Source organism: Ornithorhynchus anatinus, chromosome 4, assembly GCF_004115215.2.
Source record: "Ornithorhynchus anatinus isolate Pmale09 chromosome 4, mOrnAna1.pri.v4, whole genome shotgun sequence".
NCBI classification, from domain to species: domain Eukaryota; kingdom Metazoa; phylum Chordata; class Mammalia; order Monotremata; family Ornithorhynchidae; genus Ornithorhynchus; species Ornithorhynchus anatinus.
Genome location: NC_041731.1, coordinates 51,620,855 through 51,648,731, shown reverse-complemented (window position 1 = coordinate 51,648,731; position 27,877 = coordinate 51,620,855). Strand labels below are relative to the sequence as shown.

Genomic DNA, 27,877 nt, shown 5'->3' with positions numbered 1-27,877 from the left:
ATACTATTGAATGAATGAATGATATTAATAATCATTATGATGATGATGATTCTTTTTGGAGAAGCAGCGTGGCTCAATGGAAAGAGCCTGGGCTTGAGAGGCAGAGGTTACGGGTTCGAATCCCAGCTCTGCCACTTGTCAGCTGGGTGACTGTGGGCAAGTCACTTCATTTCTCTGGGCCTCAGTTCCCTCATCTGTCAAATGGGGGTGAAGACTGGGAGCCTCACGAGGGACCACCTGATGACCCTGTATCTCCCCCAGCGCTTAGAACAGTGCTCTGCACCTAGTAAGCACTTAACAAGTACCAACATTATTATTATTAAAATGGGGATTTAACTGTGAGCCTCACGTGGGACCACCTGATGACCCTGTATCTCCCCCAGCGCTTAGAACAGTGCTCTGCACAGAGTAAGTGCTTAAGAAACACCAACATTATCATTATTATTATTATGAACAGCGCTCTGCACGTAGTAAGCGCTTAACATAAACATTATCATTATTATTATTATGAATAGCGCTCTGCACCTAGTAAGTGCTTAACAAACACCAACATTATCATTATTATTATTAACAGTGCTCTGCACCTAGTAAGTGCTTAAGAAACACCAACATTATTATTATTATTATGAACAGCACTCTGCACCTAGTAAGCGCTTAACAAACACCAACATTATCATTTTGATTATGAACAGTGCTCTGCACCTAGTAAGCGCTTAACAAAAACCAACATCATCATTATGATCATGAACAGTGCTCTGCACCTAGTAAGCGCTTAACAAAAACCAACATCATCATTATGATCATGAACCATTTTCTGCACCTAGTAAGCGCTTAACAAATACCAACATCATCATTGTGATCATGAACCATTTTCTGCACCTAGTAAGCGCTTAACAAATACCAACATTATCGGCTCAGTGGAAAGAGCACGGACTTTGGACTCATAGGTCATGGGTTCGAATCCCGACCGTGCCACGTGTCAGCTGTGGGACTGTGGGCAAGTCACTTCACTTCTCTGCGCCTCAGTTCCCTCATCTGGAAAATGGGGATGGAGACTGTGAGCCCCCCGTGGGACCACCTGATTCCCCTGTGTCTCCCCCAGCGCTTAGAACAGTGCTCGGCACCTAGTAAGCGCTTAACAAATACCAACATTATTCTTATTATTGTGATCATGAACAATTTTCTGCACCTAGTAAGCGCTTAACAAACGCCACCATGACGATGATGACGTTAATTCTTTTCATTGAGGAGTGGGGAGACAGGGACCGAACGCGGGGGGGCGCCCTGGGCCCGATCCGCCTGCCGCCCTAGGGCGCATGCGCCGGCGGGGCGTCACGTGGTCGGCTCCCTCCCTCCGGGGCCCCGCCCCCTGGATGGCCCCGCCCCATTTTCCTCCCGGCGAATGGGCGTCCGGCGGGGAGCCAGGCCCCGCCCCCTTTGGGAGCGCTGGCCCCGCCCCCCCGGGAAGGACCGGCCGGCGGCTGCCGCCATGGCGGCCTCCTTCTCCCACCGCCTCCTCCTCCTCCTCCGCCGCCGCAGGACGCCGCTTTGGGCGGGCGGCGGGCGTGGCCGGCAGGTAATAATAATCATCATCAGCATGTTGGTATTTGTTAATAATACTGATAATGATAATGTTGGTATTTGTTAAGCGCTTACCAGGTGCAGAGCGCTGTTCATAATAATAATAATGTTGGTATGTGTTAAGGATAATAGTGTTGGTATTTGTTAAGCGCTTACTAGGGGCAGAACACTGTTCATAATAATAATGATAATGTTGGTGTTTGTTAAGCGCTTCCTAGGGGCAGAGCGCTGTTCATAATAATAATAATGTTGGTATTTGTTAATAATAATAATGTTGGTATTTGTTAAGCGCTTACTAGATGCAGAACACTGTTCATAATAATAATGATAATGTTGGTGTTTGTTAAGCGCTTACTGGGTGCAGAGCGCTGTTCATAATAATAATAATGTTGGTATTTGTTAATAATAATAATGTTGGTATTTGTTAAGCGCTTACTAGATGCAGAACACTGTTCATAATAATAATGATAATGTTGGTGTTTGTTAAGCGCTTCCTAGGTGCAGAGCGCTGTTCATAATAATAATAATGTTGGTATTTGTTAATAATAATAATGTTGGTATTTGTTAAGCGCTTACTAGATGCAGAACACTGTTCATAATAATAATGATAATGTTGGTGTTTGTTAAGCGCTTACTGGGTGCAGAGCGCTGTTCATAATAATAATAATGTTGGTATTTGTTAATAATAATGTTGGTATTTGTTAAGCGCTTACTAGGTGCAGAGCACTGTTCATAATAATAATAATGTTGGTATTTGTTAATAATAATAATGTTGGTATTTGTTAAGCGCTTACTAGATGCAGAACACTGTTCATAATAATAATGATAATGTTGGTATTTGTTAAGCACTTACTAGGTGCAGAGCGCTGTTCATAATAATAATAATGTTGGTATTTGTTAATAATAATAATGTTGGTATTTGTTAAGCGCTTACTAGATGCAGAACACTGTTCATAATAATAATGATAATGTTGGTATTTGTTAAGCACTTACTAGGTGCAGAGCGCTGTTCATAATAATAATAATGTTGGTATTTGTTAATAATAATAATGTTGGTATTTGTTAAGCGCTTACTAGATGCAGAACACTGTTCATAATAATAATGATAATGTTGGTGTTTGTTAAGCGCTTACTGGGTGCAGAGCGCTGTTCATAATAATAATAATGTTGGTATTTGTTAATAATAATGTTGGTATTTGTTAAGCGCTTACTAGGTGCAGAGCACTGTTCATAATAATAATAATGTTGGTATTTGTTAATAATAATAATGTTGGTATTTGTTAAGCGCTTACTAGATGCAGAACACTGTTCATAATAATAATGATAATGTTGGTATTTGTTAAGCACTTACTAGGTGCAGAGCGCTGTTCATAATAATAATAATGTTGGTATTTGTTAATAATAATAATGTTGGTATTTGTTAAGCACTTACTAGATGCAGAACACTGTTCATAATAATAATGATAATGTTGGTATTTGTTAAGCACTTACTAGGTGCAGAGCGCTGTTCATAATAATAATAATGTTGGTATTTGTTAATAATAATAATGTTGGTATTTGTTAAGCGCTTACTAGATGCAGAACACTGTTCATAATAATAATGATAATGTTGGTGTTTGTTAAGCGCTTACTGGGTGCAGAGCGCTGTTCATAATAATAATAATGTTGGTATTTGTTAATAATAATGTTGGTATTTGTTAAGCGCTTACTAGGTGCAGAGCACTGTTCATAATAATAATAATGTTGGTATTTGTTAATAATAATAATGTTGGTATTTGTTAAGCGCTTACTAGATGCAGAACACTGTTCATAATAATAATGATAATGTTGGTATTTGTTAAGCACTTACTAGGTGCAGAGCGCTGTTCATAATAATAATAATGTTGGTATTTGTTAATAATAATAATGTTGGTATTTGTTAAGCACTTACTAGATGCAGAACACTGTTCATAATAATAATGATAATGTTGGTATTTGTTAAGCACTTACTAGGTGCAGAGCGCTGTTCATAATAATAATAATGTTGGTATTTGTTAATAATAATGTTGGTATTTGTTAAGCGCTTACTAGGTGCAGAACACTGTTCATAATAATAATGATAATGTTAGTGTTTGTTAAGCGCTTACTAGGTGCAGAGCGCTGTTCATAATAATAATAATGTTGGTATTTGTTAATAATAATGTTGGTATTTGTTAAGCGCTTACTAGGTACAGAGCACTGTTCATAATAATAATGTTGGTATTTGTTAATAATAATGTTGGTATTTGTTAAGCGCTTACTAGATGCAGAACACTGTTCATAATAATAATGATAATGTTGGTATTTGTTAAGCGCTTACTATGTGCAGAACACTGTTCATAATGATAATAATGTTGGTATGTGTTCAGCGCTTACTAGATGCAGAACACTGTTCATAATAATAATGATAATGTTGGTATTAAGCGCTTACTATGTGCAGAGCACTGTTCATAATAGTAATAATGTTGGTATTTGTTAAGCGCTGCCTAGGTGCAGAGCACTGTTCATAATAGTAACAATAATGGTGATATTTGTTAATAATAATAATGTTGGTATTTGTTAAGCGCTTACTAGGTGCAGAGCACTGTTCATAATAGTAATAATAATGTTGGTATTTGTTAAGCGCTGCCTAGGTGCAGAGCACTGTTCATAATAGTAACAATAATGGTGATATTTGTTAATAATAATAATAATGTTGGTATTTGTTAAGCGCTTACTATGTGCAGAGCACTGTTCATAATACTAATAATGTTGGTATTTGTTAAGCGCTGCCTAGGTGCAGAGCACTGTTCATAATAGTAACAATAATGGTGATATTTGTTAATAATAATAATAATGTTGGTATTTGTTAAGCGCTTACTATGTGCAGAGCACTGTTCATAATACTAATAATGTTGGTATTTGTTAGATGCTTACTAGGTGCAGAGCACTGTTCATAATGATAATAATGTTGGTATTTGTTAAGCGCTTACCATGTGCAGAGCACTGTTCATAATACTAATAATGTTGGTATTTGTTAATGATAATAATGTTGGTATTTGTTAAGCGCTGACTATGTGCAGGGCACTGTTCATAATGATAATAATGTTGGTATTTGTTAAGCGCTTACCATGTGCAGAGCACTGTTCATAATAATAATGTTGGTATTTGTTAATAATAATGTTGGTATCTGTTAAGCGCTTCCTATGTGCAGAGCACTGTTCATAATAGTAATAATGTTGGTATTTGTTAAACGCTTACTAGGTGCAGAGCACTGTTCATAATGATAATAATGTTGGTATTTGTTAACCGCTTACCATGTGCAGAGCACTGTTCATAATAATAATAATGTTGGTATTTGTTAATGATAATAATGTTGGTATTTGTTAAGCGCTTCCTATGTGCAGAGCACTGTTAATAATAATAATGTTGGTATTTGCTAAGCTCTTCCTATGTGCAGAGCACTGTTCATAATATTAATAATGTTGGTATTTGTTAAACGCTTACTAGGTGCAGAGCACTGTTCATAACAATATTAATGTTGGTATTTGTTAAGTGCTTACTAGGTGCAGAACGCTGTTCATAATAGTAATAATAATGTTGGTATTAAGCTCTTACTATGTGCAGAGCACTGTTCATAATAATAATAATGTTGGTATTTGTTAAGCGCTTACCATGTGCAGAACACTGTTAATAATGTTGGTATTTGTTAAGCGCTTACTAGGTGCCGAGCACTGTTCTAAGCGCTGGGGTAGACACAGGGGAATCAGGTTGTCCCACGTGGGGCTCACAGTCTTAATCCCCATTTTACAGATGAGGGAACTGAGGCACCGAGAAGTGAAGTGACTTGCCCAAAGTCACACAGCTGACAAGTGGCCGAGCCGGGATTCGAACCCATGACCTCTGACTCCAAAGCCCGGGCTTCATAATAATAATAATGTTGGTATTTGTTAATAATAATAATGATGTTGGTATTTGTTAAGCGCTTCCTAGGTGCAGAAAACTGTTCATAATAATAATAATGTTGGTGTTAAGCGCTTACTAGGTGCAGAGTGCTGTTCATAATAATAATAATAATAATAATAATAATGTTGGTGTTTGTTAAGCACTTACTATGTGCAGAGCGCTGTTCATAATAATAATGAGGTCATGGGTTCGAATCCCACCTCTGCCACTTGGCAGCTGCGTGACTGTGGGGGAGGCACTTTAGAAGCAGCTTGGCTCAGTGGAAAGAGCCCGGGCTTGGGGGTCAGAGGTCATGGGTTCGAATCCCAACTCTGCCACTTGGCAGCTGCGGGACTGTGGGCAAGTCACTTCTCTGGACCTCAGTGACCTCATCTGTTCATTCAATAGTATTGATTGAGCGCTTACTATGTGCAGAGCACTGGACTAAGCGATTGGAATCTACAAATGGGTAACAGATCGAGACAGTCCCTGCCCTTTGATGGGCTTACAGTCTAATCGGGGGAGACAGACAGACAAGAACAATGGCAATAAATAGAATCAAGGGGAAGAACATCTCATTAAAACAATAGCATAGCAATTATAGCTATGGAATAGCTATATTCCATAACAAATACCAACATTATTATTATGAACAGTGCTCTGCACCTAGTAATATTGGAATAGCAATAGAATCAAGGTGATGTAAAATGGGGATTAACTGTGAGCCTCCCACATGAGGACAACCTGATTACCCTGTAATCTAACCCAACGCTTAGAACAGTGCTCTGCACATAGTACGCGCTTTACAAATATCAACATTATTATTATTATTATTATCCCACCTGGGCCAGTCCCTTCACTTTTCTAGGCCTCAGTTCCCTCATATTAATAATGTTGGTATTTGTTAAGCGCTTACGATGTGTAGAGCACTGTTCATAATAATAATAATGTTGGTATTTGTTAAGCGCTTACTATGTGCAGAGCACTGTTCATAATAATAATGATAATGTTGGTATTAAGCGCTTCCTATGTGCAGAGCACTGTTAATAATAATAATGTTGGTATTTGCTAAGCTCTTCCTATGTGCAGAGCACTGTTCATAATAATGATAATGTTGGTATTTGTTAAGCGCTTACTATGTGCAGAACACTGTTCATAATAATAATAATGTTGGTATTTGTTAAGCGCTCCCTAGGTGCCGAGCACTGTTCTAAGCACTAGGGTAGATATAAGGTCATCAGGTTGCCCCACGTGGGGCTCACAGTCTTCATCCCCCTTTTACAGATGAGGTCACTGAGGCCCAGAGAAGTGAAGTGACTTGCCCAAAGTCACACAGCTGACAGGTGGCAGAGCCGGGATTCGGACCCATGACCTCTGACTCCCAAGCCAATGCTCTTTCCCCTGAGCCACGCTGCTTCCCTACAGTGCTTGGCACATAGTAAGCGCTTAACAAATGCCAGCATTATTATTATTCAGTTCAATAGTATTGATTGAGCGCTTTCTATGTGCGGAACACTGGACTAAGCACTTGGAATGGACAATTGGGCAACAGATAGAGACAATCCCTAACCAACGACGGGCTCACAGTCTAGAAGGGGGGAAGATTGGGAGCCCCACGTGGGACATTCTGATAACCTTGTTTTTATCCCAGCGCTTAGGACAGTGCCTGGCACATAGTAAGCGCTGAACAGATGCCATCATTATTATTACTTTATCACTATCTCCTTCCCCTTATTCCCCCAATCTGTCCCCCTCCTTTCCCACCCTGTCTCTCTTCTCCCCCCACTACCCCGATGACCACCCTTGTCCGCCTCCTCCCATCAGCCATTCAGTCGCATTCATTGAGCGCTTACTATGTGCAGAGCACTGTACTAAGCGCTTGGAAAGTACAATTCAGCCCCAGAGAGAGATGATCCCTACCCAAAAACGGGCTCACAGTCTAGAAGGGGGAGACAGACAACAACAAAAATAAACAGGCCTCAATGTAAATAAGAATTATAGGTATATGCACATCATTAATAAAATAATCAATATGTACCTATAGAATAATAGTGGTGGTATTTGTTCAGCGCTTACTATGTGCAAAGCACTGTTCTAAGCGCTGGGGGGGAATACAAGGTGATCAGGTTGTCCCACGTGGGGCTCACAGTTTTAATCCCCATTTTACAGATGAGGTAACTGAGGTGCAGAGAAGTTAAGTAATAATAATTATGTCGGTATTTGTTAAGCACTTACTATGTGCAGAGCACTGTTCTATGCACTGGGGGGATACAAGGTGATCAGGTTGTCCCACGTGGGGCTCACAGTTTTCATCCCCATTTTACAGATGAGGTAACTGAGGCACAGAGAAGTGAAGTGACTTGCCCACAGTCACACAGCTGACAAGCGGTGGAGCCGGGATTCGAACTCTTGACCTCTGACTCCCAAGCCTAGGCTCTTTCCATTGAGCCACGCTGTGGGTGGGGAGTGGGGTAGAGCAGAGGGAGGGAGTCAGGACGATGGGGAGGGGAGGAGGAGCAGAGGAAACCCCCCTGCCCACCCTGATCATTCAGTCGTATTTATTGAGCGCTTATTGTGTGCAGAGCACTGTAGTAAGCGTTTGGAAAGTACAATTCGGGAACAAATAGAGATGATCCCTGCCCAATAATGTCCCATCCCCCGACCAGCCCTGTCCATGAGAAGCAGTGTTGCTCAGTGGAAAGAGCCCGGGCTTGGGAGTCAGAGGTCGTGGGTTCTAATTCCGACTCCGCCGCTTGTCAGCTGTGTCACTTTGGGCAAGTCACTTCACTTGTCTGTGCCTCAGTTCCCTCGTCTGTAAAATGGGGATTAAAACTGTGAGCCCCACATGGGACAACCTGATCCCCTTGTATCCCCCCCAGGGCTTAGAACAGTGCTTTGCACATAGTAAGTGCTTAACAAATGCCATCATTCATTAATTAATCCGCCTCTGCCCAGCCTTGGCCACCCGACCCCGTTACATCCCTGGCTGTGCTTAGCAGCAGGGTCAGCAGCAGGTTCAGCACCGTGTGAACCGGCCACCGCCTCCCCCTTGGGGACACCTGGATTGTCAGCTCCAGTTCAGCGCTCTGGACTGATTTGTAGCGGTGGACTGAGTGCCCAGCACATAGTAAGTGCTTAACAAATACCATCATTATTATTTGAATCCAAGCCGGGCAACCCGTTAGTGGCCCACGTTGCTAATGAACTTCTTTTCAAACCGTGAGCCACCGTTCCTGCAGGCTGGAAAGTTAGGGAGGGAAAAATAGGTTTCCTGCAGCCATTAAATCTCCACTCTTGCATTTCAAAGTTACCTGTTCCAGCGGCACACTTTGAACTGTAGTTGGGCCGTTGGGTTTTCTGAAGCTTTGAAACTGACCTCGGAAAGTTAGGAAGAATGATTAATTATGAATTCTTCTCATGTGTTTACATGTATATGGTTTATTCATTCATTTAATAGTATTTATTGAGTGCTTATTATGTGCAGAGCACTGTACTAAGTGATTGGAATGTACAATTCGGCAACAGATAGAGACAATCCCTGCCCATTGACGGGCTTACAGTCTAATCGGGGGAGACAGACAAAAACAATAGCTATACTTCGCCACTGATAGTGTAAGCTCCTTGCGGGCAGGGAACAGGTCTTACCTTCTCTTGTATGTAATCTCCCAACTGCTGAGTACAGTGCTCTGCAATCATTGGGTTGTAATTATCCAGTGCTTACTGTGTGCAGGTCACTGTACTAAGCGCTTGGGAGAGTACAATTCAATATAACAGACACATTCCAGGGCTGAGTAAATATCATGATTGGTGAAATTCCTCTGCAAATGTGCATGCGACAGAAAAGGTCATTATGGGATCCACAGTCTAGACCACATTGTGCCCACAAAAAGACAGTACCTCATGGTCTTGTCCTGTTTCAGGTTTGCAGAGGCTGGTGCTGTTTTCTCTTGTGCCTCCTTGTCTCTTGCTCCTTGAAGTTTTTGTGTGAAATGAGCTACTCCTTTATTCATAACTGGATTCCATATTGGTGTATCCTTGGCAACTGGCAGTTTTCAACTGTGGTGGAGCAATGTCTAAAGCTTTGTTATATTGGGTCTTTAAAATGTTTCCTCTGCCCCCCTGCTTTCAGTTTCCCCATTTCAGCTGTCCATACGGCAATTGTTTCACTCGTTCTCTTCGTGTAATAAATGGTACGGCAATTGTTTCACTCGTTCTCTTCCTGTAGTAAATGGTAATAATTACGGTGCTTAAGCGCTTACTATGTGGCAAGCACTGTTCCAAGCACTGGGGTAGATACAAGACCGTCAGGTTGGGTACAGTCCCTGCCCCACGGAGGGCTTATAGTCTAAGTAGGAGGGAGAACAGGTATTTATTTAATCCCCATTTTACAGTTGAGGAAACTGGGAACAGAGAAGCGAAATGGTTTGTTCAAGGTCACACAGTTGGATTGAGGCAGAGCCTGGATTAAGACTCAGGTCCTCGGATTCCCAAGCCTGTGCTCTTCTGCTAGGCCATGTTCCTTTTTTGTGTGTTTTATGGTGTTTAAGTGCTTACTGTGCACCTGGTACTGTATTCAGCACTGGGGTAGGTACACACAAATCAGGTTGGATACAGTCCCTGTCCCACAGGGGGCTCACAGTCTTCTTTCTCATTTTCCAGATGAGGTAAATGAGGCACTGAGAAGTGAAGTGACTTGCCCAAGGTGACCCAGCAGACAAGTGGCGGAGCCAGGATTAGAGCCCAGATCCTTCTGAATCCCAGGCCCGTGCTCTATCCTTTAGGCCACACTGCTTCTCACACTGCTTCTTCATTGTCCCATCCAGCATAGATGTGTTACACTGTGTTCAATGCTGGGAGACTATCTTCAAGAACTTAATTGTTTTATGATTTTGTCCTGCCATTTGATATTGAGTTTGGCCTGTAAATGTCTCTGGTGGAAGTGCTCAAGGAGCCATAAGCAAGCTTTCATGAGGATGATGTCGAGCCATCAGTCCCACCATCTGTATGGCACATCTGTTGTGTGCAGAGCATTCTACAGTGCCACTGCCTTCAAGGAACTTCCCAGCAAATGATCTGTGTAGACCATTCTGTATGAAGAATTAATCCAGAAATGTATGATTTCTGTCCTTAAAGAATAACTATTCTTTGACATCTATTCAGGCAAACTGTGGCTAGGTTTGGGGGACTTGCTTGAAAGTCCAACTTGACCTACAGACCCCAAACTAGTCGGGTATAGTACAAAGCTAACTAGAGATGCAGCTTGGCCGAGTGGATAGAGAACGGGCCTGGGATTCAGAAGGACCTGAGTTGTAAACCCGACTTCTCCATCTGTCTGCTCTGTGCCCTTGGGCAAGTCACTTAACTTCTCTGGGCCTCAGTTCCCTCTTCGGTAAAATGGGGATTAAGATTGTGAGCCCCAAGTGGGACATGGACTGTATCCAATCTGATTACTTTTTATCTACCCAGGGCTTAGCGTGTTGCCTGGCACGCAGTGAGCACTTAGCAAATAGCATTAAAACCAGCAGTGTTGCCAACCATCCGTTGACAGAAGCTAAAATCGCCCATGTCTGAACAGATATCTGGATGTCTCTAAATACGTGTGACTGTGGAAGTCCCAGGTGGCGTGTTTGACACTATCAGTGCTGATTCATCTCCACTCCCTCATTTAGAGGAGTGCAGTGCAGACCTGGATGTCCCGGCTGTCCTTGCCTTTTCTCCTCGCCTCTTCTCCTCTCCCTCCGTCTGCTTCGCATTCCCTGTGATGTACTCATACGCACGCATACGCTCATGTTCCTCCTTCATATCCTACAGAAGATCACTCTCCCTGCCTTCAGAGATTTATTAAAAACATCTCTCCTTTCATTCATTCATTCATTCAGTCGTATTTATTGAGCGCTTACTGTGTGCAGAGCACTGTACTAAGCACTTGGAAAATACAGTGCAGCAAGAGATAGAGGCAATCCCTACCCAACAATGGGCTCACAGTCTAGAATGGGGGAGACAGACAACAAAACAAGTAGACAGGCATCAAAGTAAACAAATAGAATTATTGATATATACTCATCATTAATAAAATAAATAGAATAATAAATATGTACATGTATTCGCAAGTGCTGTGGGGCGGGGAGGTGGGTAGAGCAGGGGCAATGGGGAGGGGAGGAGGAGCAGAGGAAAAGGGAGGCTCAGTCTGGGAAAGCCTCCTGGAGGAGGGGAGCTTCAAGGGGCCTTCCCCTACTAAGTCCTCATTTCTTCTTCTCCCACTCCCCTCTCTGTCACCTTGCACTTGGATTTGAACCCATTATTCACTCCTGCCTCAGCTTCACAAACCTTATATATGTAGTCATCATTTATTTTAATGTCCATCTCCCCTTTAGTCTTTAAGCTCGATGTGGGCAGGGAATGTGCTGCCAACTTGGTTGTGTTGTACTCTTCGAAGCACTTAGTACAGTGTGCTGCACACAGTAAATACCATGGATTGGTTACCTCTGGGAATCAAAGAAATGTTACTTTGGGATTTGCATGAAATGTGTATGACATCAGCTATGCAGTTCTTTTATTTCAAGGCCCAGGACTTCTCCCCTATTCTGTGGAGGAAGAGAACATATCTGAGATGAGCATATGAGAGGGCTTTTGGTAAAATTGGCAGCAGTTCACTAACTTTGTCTTATTTCCTTTCTCAGATCCTTGGAAAAGTTTCAGCCTTCAGAAGAGGCCTGATATTTCCTGCAGTCTCGTACTTGGGCTATGAGGCTTCTCAGCTGATAGCTCAGTGTGCCGTGGTTCATGCTAGTATCAAAGGTAAATCTTAGAATTAGTGTTTACTGAAGCTTTTTGTCTGTATCTACCTCACTTATCTATGCCTTGCTTATCTATTAGCACAGATAATTGAGAGATGTGCATTTTTCCTTTCTCATTGTGTTTTTAATATAAATATCGTAACCTCTTATTGGGTTACAAGTTCCTTGAGAGAATGGTCTGAACCTAGTATAGAGCTCTGACTAGACACTTCGTAAATGCTATTTATGATGGAAAGAGTGCTAAACGGGTGTCTGGTATTTCATTGCTCTTCCTGTGTTTGTTTCCAGCTCACACCCAATAACCCATATTCATAGATATTAATATTCAACCCATATTCATAGCCCTTTGGGAAACAGGATTTGTGTCTAATTCCCACTTGTATAATCAGTCAGTAAATCAATGTTATGTATTGAGTGCTTTCTGGGTACAGAGCACTGTATTAAGGGTTTGGGAGAGTAAAATAGAAGGAGAGTTGATAGCCATAATCCCTGCCCTTAAGGAATTTACGGTCCCCAGGGAAAACAGATTAAAATAAATTATGGATAAGTACATAATGAATGAATGCTGTGGGGCTGAGGACGGAGTGAATGTCAGGCGCTTAAAGGGTACAGATCCAAATGTTTAGGAGATGCAAAAGGAGAGGGAATAGGGGAAAGGAAGGCTTAGTTGAAGAAGACCTCTTAGAGGTCTCTTAGAGAAGATGTGATTTAAGTAGGACTTGGAAGTTGGGGAGAGAGGAAGGAGTTCCAGGCTTAGAGGGAGTACATGGGCAAGGGGTCAGTGGGAAGATGGGCAAGGGTCAGTGGGAAGGTAGGCAAGATTGAAGTTTAGTGCATAGATTGGCATTAGAGAAGCAAAGAGTGCAAACTGGGTTGTAGTAGAACAGTGGGTTAAGGTAAGAAGGGGAGAGCTGAGTAAGTGCTTTAAAGCACCCTTTCCCAGTCCTTAATACAGCACTCTGCTCACAGTAAGCATTTAATAAATACTATTGCTGCTACTCCTCCTCCTGGTCATGCCACTGACTCATTTTTAACCTTTGGCAAGCCTTCAACCTCTTACCACCATTCCAAAATGGAAATAATCCTGAAGACATACTTTATGGTGATAAAGTGTTGTCAGTGAGGGAGTCAGGATGGGGTGGGGGAGATGGAAAACTGCCTCAAACCTGGGGCGGAGGGGGAACCGAACAGTCTGTGTGGCAGAGCAGGAGGGAATTGAATTCCCTAGTATTTAGTACAGTGCTTTGCGCACAATATTCAATCAGTAAATACCATTGATTGGTATTTTCTCTTTATAGGGATCTTCATTAGAGTTCATTTGGGAAATTAATATATTTGTCTGGTATAGTTTGATATTAGCTGGACCTCAAAGGTTAGCATTAAAGTTCTTGGTGGACATTTTTCTTGTTTTGGAATTTCTGCTTAGCTGGTTTTTATTAAATGTGTGCATTCATTCAGTAGTATTTATTGAGTGCTTACTATGTGCAGAGTGCTCTACTAAGCGCTTGGAAGGTACAACTCAGCAACAGAGAATCCCTCCCCAATAACGGGCTCACAGTCAGGGATCAGGAATCTGGGGCAGGTGATTCTACGGAGAATAATAATAATGTTGGTATTTGTTAAGTGGTTACTGTGTGCCAAGCACTGGGGGGGATAAAAGGGCAATGAGGCTATCCCACATGGGTCTCACAGTCCCAATCCCCACCTTACAGATGAGGCAACTGAGGCGTGAGTGTATGGGGATGTGTTCATTTTAGGTGTACAATATCATTGATATCCCTGATTTAGCTGTCTTAGTTGATGATGTCTTTTTTTTTTTCCTTCACATTTTTTCAAAGTTGAGGAACTCTTAGACCAAGCAGACTACCTGTATGAGAGTGGGGAAACGGAAAAGCTCTATCACTTGCTAGCCAAGTACAAACAAAGGTAGGAATTGAAAGTCTTTTGCCTTTTTGAGTGTCTTGCCACTGCTTGACTTTTAAACAGCTAGCACTCCAAAGCATTACTGTTTCATACTGTATTTCCAACCAGTGAAGATGCAGAATTACTGTGGCGGCTCGCACGTGCCTCCCGGGATCTGTCTCAGCTCAGCAGCACTTCACCAGAAGAGAAGAAACAACTGGTATACGAGGCCCTGGAATATGCAAAGAAGGCACTGGAGAAAAATCCATCCAGTTTTGCAGCTCACAAGGTAAGGTACTCAATCAGTAGTATTTTTTAAATGCTTACTGTACATAGATCACTGTTCTAAGCGCTTGGGGGAATACAGAATAATAGAGTTGGTAGACACGTTCCCTGCCCATAGTGAACTCACTATCTAGTGGGGGTGGTAGGCAGAATGGTTGAATCACACGTAGTTCAGCAGGAGGGCTCCTCAGCCAAAAGACTGTCTATTCCTTGTTTTGGGGACCAGAGAGTAAGGCTGACATTGATGGCAGACTTTTTTTAGAAACCTCTTAATTCAACTCTTGAATATTATTTAGTTGTAATGACACTGTAAACCTTTAGACTGTGAGCTCTAGACTGCGGTCAGAAAACGTCACTTTCAAACTCCGTTGTACTGTAATCTCTCAAGCGCTTAGTACAGTGTTCTGTGTGCTTAGCCCTCAATAAATACCACTGACTGATCGATTGAAAGAAAAGCTTTCTTTTTCTGTATTAGATTCAAGGAATATTTGATTTGTCTACATGCAGTGACTATATTTGGAATTCGAAGGAGCTCAGAGCACCCCCACAATCTCATCTTATTCATCCCCACAGTAGCTGAGGCAGGTAGAAACTAGTTGGGGTGACTCTTGAATCCTGGGGAGCACTGTACTAAAGTGTTTAGAAGAGTACAACACAACAGAGTTGGTAGACACTGTCCCTGCCCACCAGGAGCTTACAGTCTAGAAGGGGAGACAAACATTAAGATAATTATGGCTATGCTCATAAATGCTGGGGGGCTGAGGGTATTCTTTCCCAGCAATTAGTACAGTGCTCTGCATACAGTAGGTCCTTAATAAATACTACTACTACTCTTACTAGCAATAGTGGTATTTATTGGGTGCCCACTAAGTGCTGGTCACTAGACGCTGGGAAAGTACAAAAGTAAGAAATGACATGTTCTCTTAGTCCCAGAGTTTGTAATCTAGCCTCAATAAAATATCTTCCAAAGGCCTTACCTGCCTAAGCCCTCCTATTTGCCCTCCTTTCGGCATCACCTTTACATTAGGGGCTGAAACCATTAGACACTTGGATAGTCTCCCTTCTCCCACCCCCATAGAACCTATAATAATAATTATTATTATTATGGTATTTAAGTGCTTACTATGTGCCAGGCTTGTATCAAGCAAATTGGGTTGCACATGGTCCCTGTCCCGCATGGGGCTCATAGTCTCGATCCCCATTTTACAGATGAAGTAACTGAGGCACAGAGAAGTAAAGTGACTTGCCCAAGGTCACACAACAGACAAGTGATGGAACTAAGAACCCATGATCTGATTACCAGGCCTGTGCTCTTATGTACCTATTCATCTGTCATTTATTTTAACGCCTGTCTCTCTCTTTTGTCTGTAAAATCCTTGTGGGCAGTTACTGATGTCTACATACTGTGTTGTATTCTCCCATGTACTTATTACAGTGTTCCACACACAGTAAACACTGAATAAAAGTGGTTGATTTTGGTGGAGACAGAAGTAAAAGTATTTACAAAGAGAGAAATCAGAATAAATGAATATGTGATTGAATAAATGATGCATAAGTACTGAGGACAAGTATATATATATACATATATAATACATATATGTATATAAAAGTCCTAGAGAAAGCTGGTGGATTTATACAGCAAGGGATGTAGAAGATTAATCGGGGAAGGCATGTTGGAGAAGGTGAGTTTTCATGAGGGCTTGGAATATGGGGAGGCCTGTGGTCTGATAGATTTGGGGAGGGAAGGAGTTCTAAGCCAGAGAAGCAGCATGAGAGAGGGGACAAAGATGAAAGAGTTGAGAGCGAGCTACGGTTAAGAGGTGAACTTGGAAGGAACGAAGAGAGCAGAGTTGGGAGTTGCAGGTGAAGCGAGCAGATTTGGGAAAGCACCTTGAAGCCAACTGTGAGGCGTTTCTGTTGATGTTGAGTGACGAGGAGTCACTGGAGGTTTTGAGAAGTGGGCATGTCACAAGTGGGTCTTTAGGAAGATGACCTTCTTAGGGGCAGGGAATATTTCTACCAACTTGTTATATTGCATTCTCCCAGGCATTTACAATAGTGCTGTGCACACAGTAAGTGCTCAATAAATGCGACTGATGGATTGATTCTTGAGTGACCCTCTCTGTCTAATCTGGCTAGGCAGCCTAGTTTTAGATGATGCCTGGAGGAGTTTACCCAGGTCATTGGCAGAGACCGCTACCCTCAATGTAATTGCTAATAAGTGATTAACAATTCTTTGTGAGTAGCTCATGTGCGTGAATACTACAAGAAAATAGAATCTGAGTGTAGGGGAAGTTGGAGAGGTGTAGCCAAAACCCTACATGAGGATTAACTCTATTCTTTTCCAATTTTAGTGGTATGCCATTTGCATCAGTGACGTTGGGGATTATGAAGGCATCAAGGCTAAGATTGCAAATGCCTATGTTATCAAGGAACACTTTGAGGTAGTGATGAAATTTAATGTTTATTAATGAACAGATTTGTTCTTTACTTCAGTAAATTATCAGAACTCCAAGATATATTCTGAGGGTCATGTACAGTTCTGAAACGTGATACCTGGCTGCGTAGTTTTATTATTTTCAATAATTAGTACTCTGATTTTCCTTTTCTCTGATGTTATTTTGCTCACCTGTTATATATTAGAGACCCGAAGCACTATGTATCTGATGATGCTGATTACAGTCTAATCCATTAGATTGTCACCTCTCTGTGAGCTGATTTTGTACTTTCTATTTTTGTGTTATTCTCGCAAGTGTATGTTATTGTCCTTTGCACCCATTAGATACTCAATGACTATTGATGATAATTTCGATTTGCTATAACAACATCTACTGAATGCCCGAAATTATCACCTAAAAGGATTTTGCCTTTTGGGGTATGATTGTGAGGGTCTCCTTAAGCAAAACACCTAAGAAAGTGAAATACATTGAGCTGTAAACCCATTATGAGCAGGGACTATGTCTTCCAACTCTGTTACACTGTACTCTCCCAAGTGCTTAGTACAGTGCCCGACACATAGAAAGTGCTTAACATATACCATAAAAAACCAAAACCAGACAGAAAGCGTTCAGTAAATACGACTGATTATCAGAATGACCCAGTGTCACAAACATCCCAAAATGCAGCACCCCCTTCGATAAGGCATGGTGCTTTATTCTGGCCATACATTTGCGGTGCTCCATTGCTCTGACAAGCACTTTAGGCCAAAAACAGTGTTTAACTGTGGGACTCCATGAGCCCTGGATGAAGTAGGAGTTAAAACTCTGCTGTTGCAGTGAAAAGTCTGTCTTGTAAAATGGGGATTGACATTGTGAAGATGCTAGAGCTCATTGTGGGACACAGTTGTGAATCCAATAATGTATATTTTGGAAGGCAGTCAATTAATTGTATCTTCGTTTCTTGCCAGAAAGCCATTGAACTGAATCCTAAAGATGCTACTTCAATTCACCTGATGGGTGTTTGGTAAGAAAATCATTAGATTTGGACTTACTTGGACTTCTGTTTTTCGTGTTTTCTTTAAAATAAGTTGTTGAAAATGTAAAATGTAAAAATGAGTAAAATTATTTAAGGATTCCATTATAACATCACAAAGTGAGGTTAGGTAAATCTAGTATCCTAATTAGCATCGAGTCTATTCCTAAGTACATTTGCAATGTAAAATTCACCTGAAGCTATTGTTGCTCAGTTATTTAGGGAACAAATACCCAGTCTTCAAATACATGCAATTTTTTAATTGTCACCATGCAAAAGAAAATCTATACAGGTGATGACTCTGAATATTGGATGGTAAATAGGGAAGTAGTCAGGCTGCACTGAACAAGGGTTTTTAGGTACCTTGGGCCAACTCAGAACATAATAATAATAATAATAATGTTGGTATTTGTTAAGCGCTTACTATGTGCCGAGCACTATTCTAAGCGCTGGGGTAGACATAGGGGAATCAGGTTGTCCCACGTGGGGCTCACAGTCTTAATCCCCATTTTACAGATGAGGGAACTGAGGCCCAGAGAAGTTAAGTGACTTGCCCACAGTCACACAGCCGACAAGTGGCAGAGCTGGGATTCGAACTCATGAGCCCTGACTCCAAAGCCCGTGCTCTTTCCACTGAGCCACGCTGCTTCTCCATAGGACATAGAGAACATAGGAATTGTGGGTTCTAATCATCAACTCGACCAGGGGTACGCTTCTACAAGGATTTAGATAAAGTCACCGAAGGTGAATAAGTAAAGTAGGGAAGCAGCGTGATCTAGTGGAAAGAGTATAGGCCTGGGAGTCAGGGGACCTGAGATCTAATCCTGGATCCACAATTTGCCTGCTTTCTGACTTTAGGCAAATCATTTAACTTAAGTCAATAGTATTTATTGAGTACTTACTGTCTTACTGTGTGCAGAATATTGTACAAAATGGTTGGGAGAGTACAAGAGAGTTGGAAAAGACAGTCCCTGTTCACAGGAAGCGTACATTCTGTGTCTCATCTGTAAAATGGGGATTAAATACCGGTTCTCCCTCCCCCTTAGATTTTAAGCTCCTAGTGGGCAGTATAGTGAAGAGAAGCAGCATGACCTAGTGGAAAGAACACGGGTTTGGAAGTCAGAGGACATGGGTTCTAATCCAACTTCTTCACTTCTCTTCTAAGTGACTTGCTCAAGTCGCTTCACTTCTCTGTGCCTCAGTTACTTCATCTGTAAAATGGGGATTAAGACTGTGAGCCACATGTGGGACAGGGGACTGTGTCCAACTTGATGAGCATGTATCTACCCCAGTGTTGAGAACAGTGCTTGGCACAGAATAAGTGCTTAAATACCATTATCATCATTATTATTATACTCTCTCAAATACTTAGTACAGTGCTCTGCACACAGAAAACACTCAATAAATGCCATCGATTAGTCTATGAGCCTCACATAGAATAGGGATTGTGTCCAACCTGATTATCTTGTAGTTACCCCAGCACTTAGAAATACCACAATTACTGTTATTAGTGTATCAGTGTCAGATAAGCGTAATGGGTGATTTTAGTGCTGAAGCTGAAAATGACTCCCACTGACAGAAGAAAGTCATGGATTTGTAAAACAACAGTATTGACTTACTTTGGTTGAGCGAGTGTGCCATACATCAAGTCACAATTAAACACCATCTTTCACCTGCCAAACAAAAGAAAAACGCCCTGATGCATTCCCGAGCCTAACAGTGGCATCTTATTTGGCATCATTTGAAAGACAAGGGACCTCACAGATGTTCAGGTCACGGCAGCCCTGCCTGGAGCAGAATGTTGGCTGGACTGTCTTATTCGTTCCCTCAAAGCTCACACTGTTCCTTAGAGCCAATGTGGCCTCCAAACCAGCAAAATGTTCAAGATTCTGGAAAATGAAGGCACTTGTTAGCAATTCTGCAGTAAAATCACAGCAGCTCAGCTGAAAAAAGACAGTTAAGGAGAGAGTGGCTCTTTCTGAGCAAAACCTTTATAAAAGAGAGACAAGGAGGAGAAAAAAAGCTCAGCATCTGGCATTGCAAACATTAAACAAAGCCAGCCTTTGTGTGTGCACAATGTGGTTGAAACTGTGAGTCTCACATTGGCCTTTTCAACCACACATGTAGTCATAGGTAAATTTCACTGTTAGTGGCGTCTTCTTTCAATATGAAGGGACAAGGAATATAGCCCAGAGGTGGGCAGTTACTGGAATTCATTGTTTCTGGGAACCAAAGAGCTTTGTAAATACTGTCAATGATACCATCATCATCATCAATAATAATTATGGTAATTGCTAAGCGCTTACTATGTGCCAGGCACTGTGCTATGCGCTGGGGTGGATACAAGTAAATCGGACACAGTCTAAGTGGGAGTAGGGTTTAATTCTCATTTTACTAATGAGGCAACTGAGGCCCAGAGAAGTGGAATGACTTGCCCAAGATCACATAACTGACAAGTTGTGGAATTGGATTTAGAACCCATGTGCTCTGACTCCCAGGCTCATACTCTGTCCACTAGGCCACGCTGCGCTTACTGGTGCAGAGCACTGTATTCATTCATTCATTCATTCAATAGTATTTATTGAGCGCTTACTATGTGCAGAGCACTGTACTAAGCGCTTGGATGAACAAGTTGGCAACAGATAGAGACAGTCCCTGCCGTTTGACGGGCTTACAGTCTAATCGGGGGAGATGGACAGACAAGAACAATGGCAATAAATAGAGTCAAGGGGAAGAACATCTCGTAAAAACAATGGCAACTAAATAGAATCAAGGCGATGTACAATTCATTAACAAAATAAATAGGGCAATGGAAATATATACAGTTGAGCGGATGAGTACAGTGCTGTGGGGAAGGGAAGGGAGAGGTGGAGGAGCAGAGGGAGTACTGAGCCCTTGGGAGATACAAGATAATCAGGTCAGAAACAGTCCCTGTCCCACTTGGTGCTCACAGTCAAAGGGGACGGGAGAGCAGGTATTCAATCCCTATTTTACATCTGAAGAAACTGAGGCCAGAGAATTGAAATGATTTAACCATGGTCTCACCGCAGGCAAGTGGTATAGCCAAGATAAGGGTAAAGAAACAAGTACAATAGCCCTGGGGCTGCTTTAAAAGAGCCAAGTGCTGGGCAGCAGTAGGGTCATTGTGAGGAATACTCTGAAAGAGCAATTATAAATTTTCACACCCAGAGATCTGGGAGCTGGAAAGGGCTGGAAAGGGCCTCGAGAGACTCCCTGCCTTCAGGCAGGTGATTAATGAAACCGTGCATATAGGTGGTTGTAAATTCTGTTTTTACAGATCACACTGGGAGAAAATGTCAAAACATCCTTTCACACTGTGCCGGAATCATATGATGGCAGTCAGGGTGATAAGTTTCAATGTCTCAGAACTGACAACCTGCATGGAGGAATAATTATTGATTTATTTATGGTATTTGTTAGGCACTAACTATGAGTCAAGCACTGTTCTAAGTCAGTCTAAGTGACCTGGGTCACTTCAGGTCTCTCCCGGGGGGCCGACTCATTCCGGAAGACCCCAGGATGTTCACATGCAGCTAGGATCCCTAGCTAGATACAAATTGATCAGGTTAGACGCAGTGCTTGTCCCACATGGGGCTCACAGTCTAAGGAAGAGGGAGAACAGGTTTTGAGTACCTGTTTTAGAGTTGAGAAAACTGAGGCACAAAGAAGTTAAGTGACTTGCCTGAAGTCACACAGCAGGCAATCAATCAAATCAATCAGTAAGTAGTTTGGCAATAGAGGAGTGAAGTGTGTGGGCTTGGTTGTAGTAGGAGAGTAGTGAGGAGAGGTGGGAGTGGCAAGGTAATTGAGTGCTTTAAAGCAGATGGCTTTAAGGCAAGTTCATTAATTCAATCGTATTTATTGAGTGCTCACTCTGTGCAGAGCACTGTACTAAGTGCTTGGAAAGTACAATTCAGCAACAGATAGAGGTAATCCCTACCCGGCAACTGACTCTGGTGGAACCAGGATTAGAACCCAGGTATTTTGGCTCCCAGGTCCATCCTTTTTCCATAAGGTCAAGCAAGCTGCCCTGGGGGTTTGGGCAGTGCCCCTCACACTCTCAACCCCACCAGTCATGTTCCCCTAGGGGCTAAGAGTGCAATAAGCATCAAGGCATAGTGTGGGTAGAGCATGGGCCTGGGAGTCTGAAGGTCATGTGTTCTAATCTCAGCCCCACCACTTGTCTCCTGTGGGACCTTAGGTTAATCACTTCACTTTTCTGTGCCTCAGTTACCTCACCTGTAGATTGGGGATTGAGACTGTGAGCCCCATGTAGGACAGGGACTGTGTCCAACCCAATATGCTTGTATCCACCCCGTGCTTAGTACGGTTCCTGGAACATAGTAAGTGCTTAACAAATACTTTTGTTATTATTATTATTATTAATAATAAGCGAGCAGGCAGGAAGGATATAGCATATTGCAAAGTGTGTGCTGCAGTTTGTGCTGGACCTGTGGACAGCCATAGTGACTGTAGCAGTGCCAAGGCTGGGCCTTAGCACCAGAACTCAGTAGGCGATTTTCGATGCCCGTATTAGCCAGTTATTTTGTGGGGGCCCTGCTGGGCCTTTCCACTTTGTGGAATACCCCGGATATTCCTCAGGCCAGAAACTTTGATCACTGAGGGGGCATGGCTCCAGTAGGCATTCCCCTACTTGCAGCACCAGAACTAGAATAGTAATAATAATATTAATGATGGCATTTGTTAAGCTCATACTATGTGCCAAGGACTGTTCTAAAAGCTGGGATACAAGGTAATCACATTGTCACAAATGGGGCTCACAGTCTTAATCCTTATTTTATGTATGAGGTAACTGAGGCCCAGAGAAGTTAAGTGACTTGCCCAAGGTCACACAGCAGACAAATGGCAGAGCCAGGATTAGAACCCACATTCTCTGACTGCGAAGCCCGTGCTCTTGTCACTCAGGTCTTTGCTCTTTCCACAGGATTGAAAGTGAGACTTCTGAACCTTGTACTGCGCTCTGCAAGGCTATGTGGTGTAGGGATGGTGGGATGTAAGATACTGACTGCTAAAGCAGCTGTATTTTTAAATGCCATTTCCATAAATGTTGTTTTTCCTCACCTACCACCTTCTCCCTTCCTAGGTGTTATTCATTTGCAGAAATGCCTTGGTACCAAAGCAGAATTGCCGCTATGCTGTTTGCAACACCTCCTAGTTCTACTTATGAGGAAGTAGGTGATGAACCATCTTTGACTCTGTCCTCAAGTAATCTTTATCTGCATACTCCCTGATAAGCTTTCTGGTTAACTTGAAATACAGACACTGGCACACCCTGCATTAAAGGCTTAAAAATCTGCTTTATGTTTCCTAGTAGGTGGATTTTTTTTTTTTTTTAGGCAGGGCATTGACAGATAGTTACCTAAGTCTGTAATATAAGGGTTACATCTTGTAGAATACTGCAATAAGGGCAGTTCATTGTAGGACTAACCTCTTATCTGATGCCTTGGGCATGTGCCCGACCATTTCTGGACCCAAACAGGCTTCTGTGGTCTGAAGAGAAGAAATAGGACCTAATTTCCCAACAGCATTCTAGCCAAAGTGCACAGTGAAAACATGCAGTTAGGAAGAACTGTGCATGTACCTTTTTCAGTCAAAGCCTCTGGCAGAGCTCCTTTGGCCTCCCAGAAAGAGAAAATCGGAGAGAGGAAGGAGCTAACCACCTGACTGGTGTGCCTTCAATCAGTCAGTCAGTTGATGGGCAAGTCACTTCACTTCTCTGGGCCTCAGTTACCTCATCTGTAAAATGGGAATTGAGACTGTGTGCCTCACATGGGACAAGGACTATGTTCAACCCGATTTGCTTGTATCCACCCCAGCACTTAGAACAGTGCCTGGCACATAGTAAGTGCTTAGTAAATACCATTATTATTATTATTAGGAGGGAGAAGGGGACAACAGAACTCACTGCCTGGGCTGGGAGTCGGTCTTCTGCTGCACATCTCTTCTCCCCTATTCACCACGTCCTTTCTGGGGCTGATCTGTGGGACTGGAAAACCCTATGCAAACAAAGGATGCTACATTAATTGCCAGTCATAAATAATCCACTCCAAGAAGAAACGATTATTTTTGGACATTGTCGCTTTTGCCATCATGTAGGTTTTGTAGTTGAACTTATCTAGACAGTGGTTTTTGAATATTCCTCCTGAATTGTGCTCTTTTGATTCTCCAGGCTCTGAATTACTTCCAAAAGGCAGAACAAGGTAATTTATGTCTTAGCAGTCGGTCACGGTGTAAACACCCAGGGGTTATAAGGCAGTTTGCATTTGGAATTGTAAAAGACCCATACGTAAACTCAGGACTTTACAAATTAGAGGTAAAAATAAAAACATTCAAATGTTTTTTTTCTGGTTGAAAAAGATTGCTTGTTGAATGTTTTGCTTTGTAAAGTCAAATTCACAGGCGATAGTCAAAGGAGTTTGTAGCTTTTTACCATATTTAAGAGGAGATATTTAACGCAAATGTGTGCTGGGAATGACCTTAACTGCTAATTTTTTCCCGACCCCATCCAGACTCACCAGTGATAACTCTCCAGCGTAGTGCTGTTGGTCTCACCAGGCTAGGAGAACTGAAGCCAATTGCCAGTAACTAGATGTCCCCGAAATCTGTTATTTTAACAAGACTTCAGTGAACAGCAATGAGACTTGGCTGGCCAAGAAAGGGAGGCAGAGTGTATAAAATGTATTTAGAGCACTAGATGTGTAGGGACATGCTCACCTTCGTGGCTGAGATGTTAACTTTTATTTTCCCTAAAACAGAATTGTGCTTGTCACCAAAATCAACAGTCAATATATGGACTGTCCAACAGTTACATGACACTCCACCATGATGCTGATTGTGCACCTCATGAAATGGAAGGGAATTTAATAGCAGAGGCATTTTTCATTATCATTCATTTTTGCCAATCTTTCTCAGGTGCCTTAGGGGCTGCCTGGACTGTCCCGAGCTTGTTACTATCTAGAACTCTTCAAGGGAACATGGGTGCCAATTGGAAAACCACAGTGAGAGGTTGGGAAGGCACCTCTTCCCATTCCTCTCCTGCTATCTCCATCCTGGGAAAGGGAGGAGATTGAGAAGGAAAGGTGAAGGTGGGAAGGCACTGGGTTAAAAAAAAAGAAACCCAATTCCTAGATAGTTTCATACATCTCAGCTAGTTATTCTTAAAATGCATCCTAGATGAATGAAGTTTTTAGTTTTATCCTATTCATGCACAAAAGTTATTACCTGAGTACAGCATTCACTCCCCAGCAGCCCATCTTTTCTGCTTGCCAGAGAAACAACCGAGAGAAGAAGAGTTGGAACCCATGGCCACAAAAAGCTGGATAGAGTGGTATTGGGAGGGTAATTTTAACAGCCAGCTGTCCATGAGAATCCATGACTGTCTTTGGTCTACTGGCCAAAGATAAGAAACTCTATCAGCAGGGTTTGTTTGCACTATGAACCTTGTAAAATTAAAGTTTCAGTAGTCTGGGCCCTAAACTATCACTGGAGGCTTTATCCAGCTTCAGACGATCTAAGGACAGCATAGTCGAGACCCATGTGTTCTTTATGTTTTTGTACACAGCGGATCCCAATTTTTATAGCAAAAACTTGCTGCTTCTGGGGAAGACGTATCTGAAGTTAAGTAACAAGAAACTTGCTGCCTTCTGGTTACTGAAAGCCAAGGACTACCCAGTGCACACAGAAGAGGACAAACAGGTAAAAGACCTAGGGCTCCCCCTGCTATTTCATCATAGGCCAAAAGGTTCATATAAAGCATATGGAGGTCTTCCAGGTTTATGTGGCAAATTTTCCTGGGGCTAATCCAAGTGGGTTTTCTAAATGACTAGACATCCAGGGGAGGTGAAATGCCATGGGGATAGACACAGGAGGAATCCCCATTAGGGAAGCAGCATGGCATAGTGGATAGAGAAGCAGCGTGGCTCAGTGGAAAGAGCATGGGCTTTGGAGTCAGAGGTCATGAGTTCAAATCCCAGCTCTGCCACTTGTCAGCTGTGTGACTGTCGGGGCAAGTCACTTAACTTCTCTGGGCCTCAGTTACCCCATCTGTAAAATGGGGATTAAGACTGTGAGCCCCATGTGGGACAACCTGATTCCCCCGTGTCTCCCCCAGCGCTTAGAACAGTGCTCTGCACATAGTAAGCGCTTAACAAATACCAATATTATAGAGCCTGGGCCTAGGAGGCAGAAGTTCGTGGGTTCTTATCTCAGCTCATCACTTGTCTGTGGTGTGACTTTGGACAAGTCACTTCATTTCTCTGTGCCTCAGTTACCTCATCTGCAATATGGGGATTGAGATTGTGAGCTCCATGTGGGACAGGGACTGTGTCCAACCCAATTTCCTTGTATCAACCCCAGCACTTAGTACAGTACCTGGCCTACAGTAGGTACTTAACAAATACCAAGTTATTATTATTATTATGATTATTATTACTAAGCCCTGTCAGAGAGAGAGAGGGTAGGATCAGAATATTCGGCAGTTGATTTGGCACATGCTCTAAGGTTGCACTAATGAGCCTACTCCAATTATCCGTTCTTTAATGCTACTGACGGGCAGGTTCCTTTCTCTTGGGGTTCTTATATTTCCTCTATTTTTAGGTTCAGAAAGAAGCTGCAGACCTGCTCAAAACCTTCAGTGTCAAAACCTAAGTACTTTGCTGAGAATAAAGCACCTGAACTCTATCCAGGAAGCACTGCGTTATTTATTAAACTGATGATATAACTAAGGATTACGAGAGATTTACCAGTGTTTGAGGCTGTCACCAAAATCCAAGGTTTGTGGCAAGAAAATATCCCAGGTTGGTGCACATAGCCCTGTTTAGCATTATTAAGGTGAAAGCCTGAGGATTTAGAAGCATCATCTAAAAACTTCCCTGTTGTACAAAGTCAAGGAGGGATGTTTAATTTGGTCGGAATTGCCAAGTCTGTGGCTGTTTCTGGCCAATTACACACCCAGAATAGCAAGTATTCAGTATGTGGACTGTTCCTTATGTGCTGTTCAAAAATGCTTTGTACATCCGGTGGGAGCAGGGATTATATAGTCTATAGTCAGGGAAATCCAGGCCCAGACAGATGAAGGAGGGGAACGAGTCTTTCTTGGGTACAGCTCTCAGGACTCCCAACTCACTGCCTTTTCCCCTACCTCAGCCTACAGGAAGCTTGCATGTCCTGAACAGGGGCATTTGTCATATTGTTCCAGGGCTGTAATGTTCGATTCATTTGAAAGAAATTATAAAAAGGACAAAAAAAAAATCCTTTCTAATACCATTTCTCTCTTACCTTTATATTTTTGCTCTTCAATTTCTTTCACTGGTTCTTCCTTTGCCTCTCACTGCTGTCCTGGGTTGTCTTCTCAGTTGACTTGCACACCTATGACTTCCCAAATATTCCTTGCTAGTCCAGACCTCTTGCTAGTCTAGCCTGCCTCCAGGCTCACCTCCACTTAGATGTCTGACCAGCAGCTCAAGCTCAAATTTGCCCAAAACTGGACTCATCTTCCTTCTCATCTTACCTCCTAATCAAATCGATGGTATTTTTTATGGTGTTTACACGCTTACTATGTGTAAAGCACCATTTTAAGCACAGGCATTAGGTCAGATACAATCTGTTATAATGTACTTTCCCAAGTGCTGAGTACAGTGCTGTGCACACAGTAAGCACTTAGTAAATACAATTGATTGACTCAGTCTACATAGGAGAGAAAACAGGCACTGAATACTTACGGTACTCAGGGGACTGTACTAACCACCTGGGAAAGTACAGTATAAACAGATACATTCCTTCCCCAAATACAATACTATAAAGTTGGTAGATATGATTCCTCTGTACAAGGAGCTTACAGTTTACAGAAGTGACAACCA

At 42.4% G+C, this 27,877-nt stretch overlaps 1 protein-coding gene across 2 annotated transcripts; it reads left to right on the top strand.

The window, feature by feature from the left end:
* Positions 1–1,474: 1,474 nt before the first annotated feature.
* On the top strand, positions 1,475–26,699 carry RMDN1 (regulator of microtubule dynamics 1). 2 transcript variants are annotated; one of them, XM_029062182.1, is made up of 10 exons: positions 1,475–1,576; positions 12,204–12,321; positions 14,159–14,246; positions 14,352–14,511; positions 16,862–16,951; positions 17,914–17,969; positions 23,104–23,191; positions 24,190–24,220; positions 25,582–25,715; positions 26,616–26,699. In XM_029062182.1, the coding sequence occupies exons 1-10, from the start codon at positions 1,490–1,492 to the stop codon at positions 26,664–26,666; spliced, it is 903 nt and encodes a 300-aa protein (XP_028918015.1). In that variant the 5' UTR covers positions 1,475–1,489; the 3' UTR covers positions 26,667–26,699. The 2 variants fall into 2 exon arrangements, with proteins under 2 accessions (XP_028918015.1, XP_028918016.1); XM_029062183.2 differs by lacking the exon at positions 16,862–16,951 and having other exon boundaries at positions 26,616–26,691.
* Positions 26,700–27,877: the final 1,178 nt, after the last annotated feature.

Bases quoted from the DNA above. Each gene is read 5' to 3' on its own strand.
- RMDN1 (XM_029062182.1), top strand. From the start codon at position 1,490: ATGGCGGCCTCCTTCTCCCACCGCCTCCTCCTCCTCCTCCGCCGCCGC. The intron at 16,952-17,913 runs GTAGTGATGAAA...GTTTCTTGCCAG, and splicing joins TTATCAAGGAACACTTTGAG to AAAGCCATTGAACTGAATCC. The intron at 24,221-25,581 runs GTAATTTATGTC...TTTTGTACACAG, and splicing joins CTTCCAAAAGGCAGAACAAG to CGGATCCCAATTTTTATAGC.